Source organism: Paecilomyces variotii, assembly GCF_004022145.1.
Source record: "Paecilomyces variotii strain CBS 101075 chromosome Unknown C8Q69scaffold_5, whole genome shotgun sequence".
In the NCBI taxonomy this organism is placed as follows: Eukaryota; Fungi; Ascomycota; class Eurotiomycetes; order Eurotiales; family Thermoascaceae; genus Paecilomyces; species Paecilomyces variotii.
In genome coordinates, this window is record NW_021167144.1 from 874,980 (window position 1) to 887,122 (window position 12,143).

The 12,143-nt window shown below is 48.4% G+C and overlaps 3 protein-coding genes across 3 annotated transcripts; 2 read left to right on the forward strand and 1 right to left on the reverse strand.

Annotated features, from left to right (window-relative positions):
* The first annotated feature begins 2,691 nt into the window (after nt 1-2,691).
* C8Q69DRAFT_261359 (hypothetical protein) lies at nt 2,692-4,011 on the forward strand. Its single transcript, XM_028626695.1, has 2 exons — nt 2,692-3,115; nt 3,204-4,011. Exons 1-2 carry the CDS (start codon nt 2,817-2,819, stop codon nt 3,769-3,771), a joined length of 867 nt encoding a protein of 288 aa, XP_028485275.1. The 5' UTR covers nt 2,692-2,816; the 3' UTR covers nt 3,772-4,011.
* Nucleotides 4,012-8,156: 4,145 nt separating this feature from the next.
* C8Q69DRAFT_486613 (S-adenosyl-L-methionine-dependent methyltransferase) lies at nt 8,157-9,158 on the reverse strand (the record flags this gene model as incomplete). Its single annotated transcript, XM_028631918.1, has 1 exon — nt 8,157-9,158. One exon carries the CDS (start codon nt 9,156-9,158, stop codon nt 8,157-8,159), a length of 1,002 nt encoding a protein of 333 aa, XP_028485276.1.
* Nucleotides 9,159-10,462: 1,304 nt separating this feature from the next.
* On the forward strand, nt 10,463-12,143 carry C8Q69DRAFT_261400 (hypothetical protein). The gene is made up of 3 exons (XM_028626696.1): nt 10,463-11,273; nt 11,331-11,421; nt 11,472-12,143. The coding sequence occupies exons 1-3, from the start codon at nt 10,563-10,565 to the stop codon at nt 11,978-11,980; spliced, it is 1,311 nt and encodes a 436-aa protein (XP_028485277.1). The 5' UTR covers nt 10,463-10,562; the 3' UTR covers nt 11,981-12,143.

A 12,143-nucleotide genomic window follows, 5' to 3' on the forward strand; every position in this document is an offset into this window, starting at 1 on the left:
ATTCACCCTCTAGCCTATCTCTATCTGCTTTTACAGACATCTGTGCAGCTATTATGAATACTACAGAATATACAGTGCTAGTTTACAATGGTATTGGGCCAAGAGGGAGGCTGCAGGTTATGATATGACCATTTCATGGAATGAAAACCGTCGAAAAGTCGTTAAACTGGAAGGGGTGGATATATCGGAAGCCATCTCGTTACTCGAGAACTTGGCGAAGAGAGACTGAGACGGTCTCTTGACATTTTATATTGTGTTCCTCCAACGGTTTTCTGCTGTTTTCATATGGTGTTTCTTGCGACGGTCTCGCATACTATTTTGACATTTTCATATTGTGTTCCTGCGACTGTCTTCTGTTATTTTCACATTGTGTTTTCTGCGACGGTCTTGCATACTGCCCTGATTTTAATTCTTGATACATTCTTGCGAAGTCGGCCTTCCTGTTGCCGTCACCATGGTGTCCCATGGGATCCCACTGAGATCAGCTCTCTTGTCTTAAGGTCATTCGCAGTTGACCCTCGATTCCAAAGAGCCCTTCACCGGTAAATTTTTATTGTGATTCACTTTACCCTGCGCGTCTCTGCGTTTGAGATACAGCACGCACCCTCAAGTACGCATAAGGACCATGAGATCCCAGGCTTTTTTGTCCCAGGAGACCTGGAAGAATTGAAAGAGCTGCCACTTTTATCATTCAATGTGATATCGGTGTTCGTAATGAACAGACATATTAATTATATTCCAGGATCAACTATAATTCGTTTACAGGTGTTTTTCGTATTGTGACCAAGCCAACTGAGATCCACAACGTCCACGTTCAGTGGATGAAGAATGAGCTCTACCATATGAGACTAGATCATTTTTTACTACCTCAGGAGTTTCTGTGTCTCGAACTCAATGTCGGAACCAGTCAGTGCTATTCTCACGATCTGGCTTCACACTATATATGGTGCTGATCCCTACATCTATATAAACAGCATTTACTGGTTTCTCCGGAATTTACACTGGCTCAAGCAAAGAGCCTGATTTTTTTTTTTACGCCCTGACACAAGCTCTCACCTTCCTCGTATCATTATTGAAAGCGGCTGGTCGGAGAGCTGGCCACACTTGCAATCCGATATACATTTGTGCTTCTCAGGTGGCCCTGAGGTTCGATATGTGATTTTACTCAAATGGTCCAATTTTTCGAATCTTCAAGTGAAGGGACTGTGTTACGGAACTAGCAGCAGGCAGGTACGGCCACGCCCTGGGCAGGCCGGGGCCGGGACATCACATATACTTAGCCTAGTATATTAGCCTTCCCCTCCATAGAGAGGAATATCATCATCTTCATCATCCCACTGCGATCTTTCGTATCAGACTGGTTGAGGTATATCACCGCAACGGTGCGGGAGCAGCAATCCTCCTTCATCGCGAAGTAAGCTATCCTTCTATTTCTAGTTTAGATGCAGTGTCTAATGAGAGCATTTCTAATCATGAGTATAGCAACTATTTCCGACGCCTCCTACAGCAATACAACAACCTGTTCCTATCACTCTGGATGAGCTTTTCGGCTCGCACATTACGCCAGGAAGAAACCCAAATGCGAGTTATGGCTTGTCGTTGAATAGGTTGCGGGCATTGGCGACAGAGAAACAAACTGCAGGCAATGGGCCTTACTCCTGCATAGAAATGAGGGCACAACTTATCCAATCGTACGACGGAAGTGAACCATATGTTAGAGATCCAGCCAGACCAACAAGTTCTCCTTTTAGGTCGACTGGCAGAAAGCCATCACCATATATCTTGAGATATGGTGTCATGTACTTGTTTCTTTGACTCTACATCTAGGAATAAGGCAGGCTACATATCTATGTGCGATGACCTTTCTAAGGGCAAAGACATGGGAGAACTCCGCTGTCTAGGAACTCCTTAGTAGGGAGGCTCCAAAACATCATATATAAAATGGCTTTTTTTAAGGTCAATATCGCAATAAGCAAACATTAGGAAGCCATTCAAAAGAATACATAGAAAATAAATACTATTGAAAATCCATACACTGGTAATGTGATATAGCCATGTAGCCTCATCTAGTTAGATTTAGATTTAGTTAGTCGATCTTCGGATCTCTGTCCCTCTCCAATGAGAATAACTTCGACCTTCACTCCGTACCCGGTGTCAAATCAAACATAAATACAAAAATTACAGTGGTCAAGTAAAAAAAGGGGAACCCATTTTGTCAAGTGGCAGCCAGAGGATGAAACATGTATCATGCTACAGTAGTTATTGCTCACCCTAGTCAGTCGCTTTCGTCCAAGTAAGGAAATAGATACATACACAATGCTCTATGAATACCAATAGCCATCTACTTATTGTCATTCGGACAAGAAAAAATATTAGAGAACTGATCGCTGTTTGTGTATACTCAATCCCAGTATGGGCTGCTAAAAAGAAGCCCAAGCTAGCAGAAGAGATCGACGACGCGACACAAAGATATAATGTCACGGATACGACTGGGAGGGAGACTCTCGTTGGGGGCCAAAGCCAGGGATTTCAACCAACAAAATGCAACGACCTAGTCGATCCTAGCGCATCTGTGTCTACTACCTATCACAACGCTTCAATAAGCGCCCATGTAAATATAGTCATACATCTACACAGGTCCTGGCGGTTAGTCTAGAGTGCCCCTATGGTACTGCAGCATGTCCTCCAGATCACATCTTCATTTCTGTCATCTCCTTCGTAGGAAATAATTATTCTCCATGTAGTCGTTCTACTCCAAGTTTTTGATCTCACGAAAACTGAATACTTATACAACAGAAAACAAACCAAAGAAAAGAATGACCTCCCCTCCTCTCCCACTCACCACAACCTTCACGCCTGCCTCATCCTGTCTTGTTGATCTTTACCAAGTGGATAACACGAAGGGTATCTACTGTGGCGTTGGAACAGCGACGTACCTTTGTCCCTATCTCCAATTAGGACCGACCAGCACATCTGCCTGCTTGCCCTCTGGCTGGAGTACAGACAGTACAGCCTATTTCTCTCCTGGGATCTGCCCATCCGGGTACCGACAGGCATGTTCTTCGACGGTAAATATAGGCACATTGGTAGAGACGAGAGCGACATGTTGTCCTAGGTACGAATGGATATTTTCTTTTTCCGCATCAAGCCGAAGAACCGAGAGCATAAGTAGTCTTCTAACTGCGCAAAATAAACCGATCTAGTGGATATTTCTGCCAAACCCGTACAGATTGGCCATGGTACTCAACGGATGCTTGTACTTATGTGAACACCAACCCTGTGCCGTACACATACACAACTACAAATAATAAGGGTGCCTACATCACCTCTACAACTACGAATGTTGAAGGATTCAACGCCTATGGCGTTTCGATCCGATACCAGGCTACGGATTTTGCTTCTGCTCAGAAAACATCTTCTAGCGTGTCGTCGACTGAGAGTTCTTCCTCCTCGTCAAGATCAGCGCCAACATTAGAGACGTCGACTTCGTCGGCTTCAAATGGACTGTCGACTGGGGCTAAAGTTGGAATCGGAGTTGGATGTTCAGTGGGCATTCTTCTACTGATCCTTGTCGGGTTTCTCATCTTTCGATTGAGATCTTATACTAGATCAGTTACCGCCAAACATGAAGAGTCTTCGGACCTGGTGCAGACAACAGAGTATGCAAAGTCGCAACCGCATAGTGAACTTCAAGGCTGGGTTACGCAGAAAGCGGTAGAGTTGCCGGTTCAACCTGCAGAGCTGCCAGCGTCTGGTCCGCGCAGATGGTGACTGAGGAAGCAGTGCGCGGGTTATGAGAATGGGAGATGCATTTCTTTAAATATTTCAAATCCACGATACCTTATTAAACCTACGTGATTCTTTCAGGAAATAAAGCGATGGCTTTAATATTGTGTGTGAGATATCAACAAACATCTCCCCAAGGGTCTATAAGTAGGTTCGGTGACTGCATACTGAGGAATAAGGAGTATATGAGGAATCCCGAAGGACAATTTGATTTCTCTATTATACATACATCATTATGCAACGCTGGGGATGACAGATGAAAGCAGAGACATCAGTGACGTCTAGAAAAGCATGGAGCTGTGGCAACCACAGTCTAGCCACAGACTTTGCTCCACCAAGAGAGACAACCGGAAATATCTCTAAGAGGTATATGAACGACAATATCATCATCGTTATTAGATGACGCTATCACCAGCATCGGTGTGCATTGCAAACTCCTAATCTGTCACAGACCGGACGATCATGTTAAATCAGGAATCCAATAGCACCCTCGAGATCTCCGTTCGCTGCATCTAGGGCCCGAATAGCCTCCTCGCGAGTGAAGCCAAGTTCAGTAATCTTGGCAATCGAGTCCTGCGGCCAACGTGATGCAGGAGCAGCTGAAGGGCGGATGTTGATCCTCGGAGCAGCGGCTGAGGATCCCGCGCCGGTCGTCTGTTGTTGGTCGCCAGCCGCTTGATGCGTAACTGCCCCTGTTCTAGCACCCACTTCAGCGCCGTGAGAACCGCGGATTATAGGCTCATCTTCGAATTCCTCCTGGAACTGCTTCGGGATCTCTGCTTCTCCCAGGAATGGCACTGCTTGGTCTTGGATAACCAGTGCGCCATTTTTCAGATCAATGCAAGCTTGATGTCTTTTGAGCATATCCAAGCCGAGGAGAAGATCGATATGCTTCCCTTCCATCACTGTAAACGAGCAAGGCAGGAACATGCTGCCGATTTTAAGCTGCGCAGAATGAACCCGTCCGATGATCGTTGCCGTGCCGACACCCTTCGCGATACCGCCATACCGACGGTCAACAAGGCGCATGATGTTGCACGCTTCAGCACATTCGGGAGACATGATTGTCACCTGAGCTCCGGAATCGACGAAAGCCTTCACCTTATGGCCATTCACTTCAACGGGAATGTAGAGCATTGTCACACGGCCGAAAGCTACAAACAGTAAATTAGAGACCGTCATAGATCAGTTAATGGGAAGTGGAAACTTACATTCTGGGTTGTGCTCCATGGCAGTGTGTAGGTTCTCCGTGACCGCGTTTTGGCGAATAATCTCCTCGATCTCACGCTGGTTGTCCGCATTGAACGGATCGGCGTTCAGCATAGCAATTCGAGCCTCCTTATCAGCTTCGATCTCAGCTTCCCTTCGTTGTTGAGCAAATAGCACCTCGCGAAACCGCTGCGAGTCCTCCGCAGCTTCCGCCAGTTCTGGGTTCTGCCTCCGCACTGTTTCCCGAACATGTGGATCTCCCAGAAGGTGCAGACGAAGAGTTTCAGGGTCCGGCGTCATCGCCTGTCTTCGTGCCAGTGCTTGTTGTGTTGCTGCATTCGCACCTCCTCCTAAGCTTCGTGTGCCTGGCTGCTGACCACGAGTGCCCACATGGACACCAAGCATGTCACCTTCTCCGATGCCAACTTGCTCCAGTGTTCGTGAATCGTCGTTAAGCAGTTGGTTGTTGAAGACTAATCTCTGTGCTGATGGAGGAATGTTGGACTCGCTTTCGATGATAGCTTTGAGGAGCTCTATGTTCATGTCACCACCGACATCAAGGGATATGATGTCGGCGTCCGACTGGTCAGGCCGGATAACGCTGACTGTGATGCGCCTACCAAGTAACCAGGATATTAGTAGGGCGATAAAGATGATGATGAAGAGGAAGGTACTAGATACTCACATCTCGCTATCAGAGCGCGTGGGATAAGGCTGTAGTCGTTCGAAGGGGGTTGCGGTCCTACGAAGCGGGGGTACTGAATAGCTGCGGGGATATCCTGCTAAAAAGCAAGCAGAGCGGTTCTGGCTTGGGAAAAGAACTCGATGATGAGATCTCTGAAAGAAAACGAGTGTGAGAGTTTTCTCAAAGGCCAAGCGCTAGAACTTGCGTGGGATAAGCTTAGGCAGATGGAGATAATGTCGCGTGGCGGAACTGTCACCGACGTAAGCAGCTCTCTACCTTGCGGGACGCAGCGGGGAACCGTTGAGAGCCTAAAGTCCAGCCTGCAACTGTTATCCCGCCAGCACGCCTCACCGTGAAGGGCAGCTTTTCGATTCAACGCAATCTAACATCACCAGTCTTCATAATCTGCCAATACTGGTTGCTGCTGACATGCTATGTTAGGAAAGCCAGTTCTTGCAGTCCGAATCCGGTGAGATGCATGGAGGCAACAGCGGAGATGTGAGAACCACGAAAATAAGTCGCCGCAACAGCACGCAATCAGACATCTACCGTGGGATATGTCTTATCCCTTTCGATCGTGCTGGGTATGTTGCAGCCTCGAGTCCTCAACGATCAAGTTTTTGTCGATATCCTCTCATGCATTAGAGCCATCGATCTCTAGCAACTTACCGTAGCTTTGCATACCCCGACAGCCAGGGACACTGAACCAGTCAGAACTGGGAATCAGGAACCGAGAACGGCCTGCAAGGTGACACAAAGATGGATGGTCCCATTGAGACCATGTGGGATCAACGGTCCCCGGGTGGATGGAGAGCAACGATGTGTGCGTTGGCCTGCGTCTTCTAAGCACTCACTAATGTCGCATCCTCTTCCCCGCGGCCTTGATGCACCAGACTGCAGTCATCTGAATCTCCCAAATATTGGTCCGATTGTGGCCGTGCGCCATCAGCATATTATGCAGATAATAATGTGGCAGTGTCCTTGGCTCTTCAGACGAAACACACCACTGATCTCAGTGTTTCTGGACAATCCATGTAGACTAATTCTCAGCATCATTTTTAGCTCTGTTATCTGCTTGTCGTGTTTTCACCTTTGAGAAGGGATAGTCCGAACACCAATATTGCCTATTGCATATATTATATGCACAAAAGGCCCCAAGTTCCCAAGCACCAGGTTATGGAACAATCACTACAAGGCTCGAAAACGTCGGTAGCGTCGATAGGTGGATAATAACTGGCACTTGGTTGAATGGGATTTGGGACTTACTAGCATCTATCCTTACTATCGTTTATCCACGAAATAGTTCTTAAGGACTATGTATTTAAAAAGGTTAGAGGATGCGATTGAGCAGCTCTATATGTTGTTAGATATATAAGCCAAATGAAAGAATCTTACCACTCCACCGCAAAACCGAATTTGTCTAAATGACCGACTATCACTAATATCTTATATACCGAAAATTCACTCTACTTAGACATAATACTTGCGACTATAGGCGCGAAGAATTAAGTTCTAGACCCTCAGCCAAAGTGGATTATAATCTGCATTGACACCTGTCTGACAGGTAAGCCAGCGAGTTGGCATGGAAACTTTAAATTTAGCAAATCTGCATATGTTTCATTTTGCAGAGGCTGTCTAGACCGCAGGGCAACATATAATTCTAATACTTTCTACAGGGGTAAGCTTACTGTTATGCGGTGTTGTAAGAGCTGTCTCAGTCCGAGACTCTGCATTTCCTTTAAGATTCCCAACCAACGTCAGTCATCAATTCGTTAAATACATTGCAAAATGGGCCGTCTTGATGTTCTATTTTTCGTCTAGTAGTATTGAGCAGCGTTTGTAAATATAGAAAAATTGGGTATCCACATGAGAATGGCTAATACGTTCAAGAACAGAAACTTCCTGTAGGACTCTATGCGTGCCAACGCCGTCGCCGTGAATGTACCAACTCCCGTGAGGCGTATAGAGCGTTGCTGTACGCGGGTCAGGATGGTAGCTGTGCATTGTGTGTAGAAAACTGCCTCGTATCGGGTCCCGCTGCCTGTGCATAGATGAATACCACTTTTGTCCATGGAGCAAAGCTGTGGATAAGCCCTCGGGGTAAATGTTGATATCATACGGGGTTCCACACGTTGATCTTCCAGAGACTGAAAATATCGCCCTTATTGGCACCTGGGTTCCGTTGTAAATATGAGCGGAAGGACGAGATAATCCCGAAGGACATTGACTAACCGACAGTGGTACTGGTCCCATTCCGGAATAGAAGACGACAGCAGCAGACCCACTGTATGATTGACAAGTGAGATGTTCACCTTCATGACGGTATAGGACTGTCGGCTTTGTGTTGGATCGCCCATTGAAAACAACAGCCTTATTCAACGCTGGAAAGGGGTAGGCCCAGTTAACGGTGTCGAAGACTTTTTATCCATCCCAAAAGCGGAGCGAAGTCCAGCGATAGAGCCGTAAACATCTTACATCATGCTGGCTTTCTCCCGTAGACGATGTAAAAGTCGAAGATTGCATGAATGGAAGGATTCCATGCATCCTGTCTGGTTCTCGCCACAAGATCAGCCACAGCTTCCTTGGACCATCCTTCATGCCTCGTCAGTACTGCCAGTGCCGTTGCCTCAAAACCAGTCGCGATTTGCATCAAATTCAAGAAGCCCACAGATTTGAGAGTCTCGTCCTTTGGCCATCCTCCCATAGGAACCAAGAATTTCTGAACGTGGATATCTTCAAACCCTGCATCACGAAACCAGCCTTCTAGTTTTGAACCAGGAGAACATTCCACCTCAGCCTTGGCGAAAGCTGGGCGGATAACATCGTAGTACTGTTTGATAGACGTCCCTTCGGTTGATCCGTCTTGAGAGTACATATTGGCGTCCCAATCCTGGAACTCAACATAACCTCCGGGGGTTGTAAATTCATAACAGCGCCGTATGAGCCTCGGAAAGTCTTTGCATGATACCGCCAAGTAGCGTGCATGGATGAAGTCAAACTTTCGATGACCATACAACCACTCATCTTCAAAATCATCGATGACAAATCTCACGTTCGGAGGGATCCAAGCTGGTTGTATCGGACTGAGGTCATTGCCCCAGACCTCCGTGGAGGGATAATCATCCGCAAAGTCGATGGCCCATGATCCTGTACCGGTGCCAAGGTCAAGCACACGATGAGGCGTCGGAGGAAGGGGAGATAGAAAGAGTCTACCGCCCGTCAGGGTCCGATATAACATATGCAAAGTGTCGAGCCGTTGCTTTTCCGGTTCATCATTTGGAATGAGGTAACGGCCATCGCGAAATGCATGATACCGTCTGCCATTCTCATTTCGGTAATCAACAGCTGAAGCGGTAATCGAAGCAGTAAAGTTTGAAATCTCGTCCCCATAAGAAGAATCGTTTTCGAAGGCATAAGTATCAACTTCGACCGTGGCAGGTGGCACTGCAGCGTTATGTTCTTCTTCTGGACTGTCCATGGCAATGCAGTAGCCGCCGCACTGATAAGTAGACTCTTCGAGACCTGGTGGCTTGAGCTCCGCCGCGAACGCTGAGGCGATATACAGAGCATTCTGACAGGAAGACGGGGAACTCAGGGCCTCTTATGCGACTAGATGCACGTCGACCTCCACGTGGACGGGCATACGGAATAATACAGCTGCAATCGTAAGAGCAGTAGTTCTGATTCTTGAGACCGACAGGGGATGTGACGATCTCCACATGGACTCATCGAAGACGGTTGTTTAATAGCGGTAGTAGTTGAAGTTCTTACCTACCCTAGTTCTGACGGCACGGCACTAGAGGCTGCATGGTACTTTTGTGAGTATCGATTATCGCACCATCTCCAGAAACGGCTGCGTTGACGAGATTCTCGGCCATATCATTAACCACACCCTGGTTGTCCCCAAAAAAGGGTCTTTTTACATATGCATGCGCAACATACTCTATCTTGACACTGGAAAATTTGTCCGCCTCGATTCTGGTTCAGTGCTCTGTCCAGCGGAGATCAGTTCTCTAACTGCTCCGCACACACGCATCACTCCATAGGTTCTGAGGGATCACTATTGATGCAAACCTCGATTTGACCACTCCTCATCGAAAGGCACTAATCGTCGGGTTTGCATAACAAGAATTAGCACTGGCTTGCCTGTTCTGGAGAGGGCGTCAACAGGGGGTGCTCATTGGGAAATGTAATAATGCAGACGTACTGTACAATAATGGGGAACCTAGCCTTTAAGAAGCAGACATGTCGGTACGGCGTATGTATCTCGTAGATATAGCAGTCTAGACTATGTGCCTAGTTATACAGTTGTTCTCCAAAGTTATGTATGACCAGAGCTTGCCATATTGATGCGCTAGCGGCGGCCCAATACTTAAACAGGGCATCATGGCTTTTATTCTGTTTGGCCTCAAGGTGAGTTGTTGCTGCAAGGGCTAGCCACTCTGCGATCCAGTCGTGAGCTGAAAGACAAAAGAAGAAGCTGACCGTAGGCCTGTGCCCATCTTCTCTTCCAATGACTCGATGGCGGCGGGCGAAGTCGAAGCGTGGCGCAGACGCTGGTTTCACATCGCGCCCGATGACGATGTCATCATCAGCCGCTGATCGCCGGTCGAACAAAAACCAGGCTGTCCTGCGCTCTTCGAGTGTCCAACAGCTGATATCTACAGCAGATCAACCATAGACTCTTCATCCCGGAAAGCCTCCAGGTTTCTTTGTGATTTTCTTCAACTTGCCTCAGTTACCGTTCCTCATCTCATCCACGGTTCCTCTGTGCCCCGCCTTCCGCGGCCCGTCACCCGCTCTCGTCATCCAAGGCTCACCACGAGGCCCTACGCGATAAGTAAATACTATCCAGATCCGGTGATATATATCAGAACAACACATGCCGCGATACGACGACTTTCGTTCCTCGACCGGGAGTTTGGATCCAGGAGGCGCCCGTTGGGATGCTGAACGGTTTACTCGAGAGCGCCAGGAACGTGCGTACAATGCGCGTGCCCCGCCAGTGGTAGACCGACCATACGATGCGCCAAGGCGTCGCATGGAGGATGATTTCTTCGAATCTCGCTTTGTCGAGGAGGACAGATATGGACCGCCAGCCAGACGGTTGGATAGACACTACGACGATGACCATCTTGTCCGCCCCGCCGGACCTTTAGTTGCCTATGACCGCCGCCATGCAGATGGTCCACTACCCCGTCCAGGCCTTTTGAGGCGGCAGTCCTCATTAGACAGCTTCGACCGTCCTCCTCGAAAGTTTGATGAATACTACCGTGACAGCTATCGTGTTCCGGTGACCCCATTGAGACCACCCAGGCGTCCGTCTCCGCCCCGGTTTGCGGAGCGTGACTATTACGAAGACGTTCGCATTGCTGATCCCGACCATTACGGCGACGAGGAGTACAGGGATATCAGGGAGCGCGAGCGGACGGTAGAGCGGAGACGTCCTAGAAGCGACGAAACCCTGAGAGAAAGGATGGTGAGAGAGGTCGAGATCGAGAAGCCTTATCCACGGAAGGGAAAGACACGCATGCCGAGAAGACTTGTCCACACAAGAGCGATCTTGGAGCTTGGTTATCCATTCATAGAAGAAGTACGTATAGACATGCGGCGACTCTTTCCTACCGGCGGAGGACTAACATTTGGGTAGGGAGATATGATCATTATCGAGAAGGCTCTGGCGAAAGAGCAGATCGATGAGGTAGTCAGTCTCAGCCGAGAGATCAAGAGACGGACGGAGAGTGAGTTCCTACATGACTACCAGTGACCGGTCCCATACTGACGAGCACAGTTCGCACTGTACGTACTTCTCCGTCACCGGTCCGTTCAAAGCGCAAGGAGAAGTTAGTCGAGAAGGTCGTGATGGAATCGGACTCGCCGCGGTCGAGCCATGAGACGCTCATCATTGAGAGGTCGCCGTCGCGTCACCGATCGCACTCCCGCGTCCGGAGCGAGCTGATTGAAAAGCGCGAGGTCAGAGAGGCTTCCCGCCCTAGATCTGTATCCGTGCACCGCAGGCGGCGTCGATCGTCGCCCATGCGTGTCATTGAGAAGGACGACGTTATAATAGACGACAATCGCCATCTTCAGGTGATTGTGCCGGAACGTCACCGTCGGAGTGACCGCGACATCCGCGCTGAGATCGAGGCTCTAGAAGCGGAGCAGAAGGCCTTGCAACTGGAACGCCGCACCCGGGATGTTGCGCTAATCCGGGATACCGAGATCAGCGACCGTGAAGAGGTCTTGGAGGTGAAGAGAGATCGTAGAGGTAGGATGAGTCTGGTCCGACATAAACGGTGATTTATCGATCGAGACCTAATGATACCCTTGTGATATAGCACCTAGTGCGAGACTTATACGGGCGATGCTGGCGACGGTCACTTGATTTGTCCTTGAGTTGTCCCTGAACCGCCAGTCTGCACTTCGACGATTCGAATGAGACCCACGCCTTTTATTACCTATT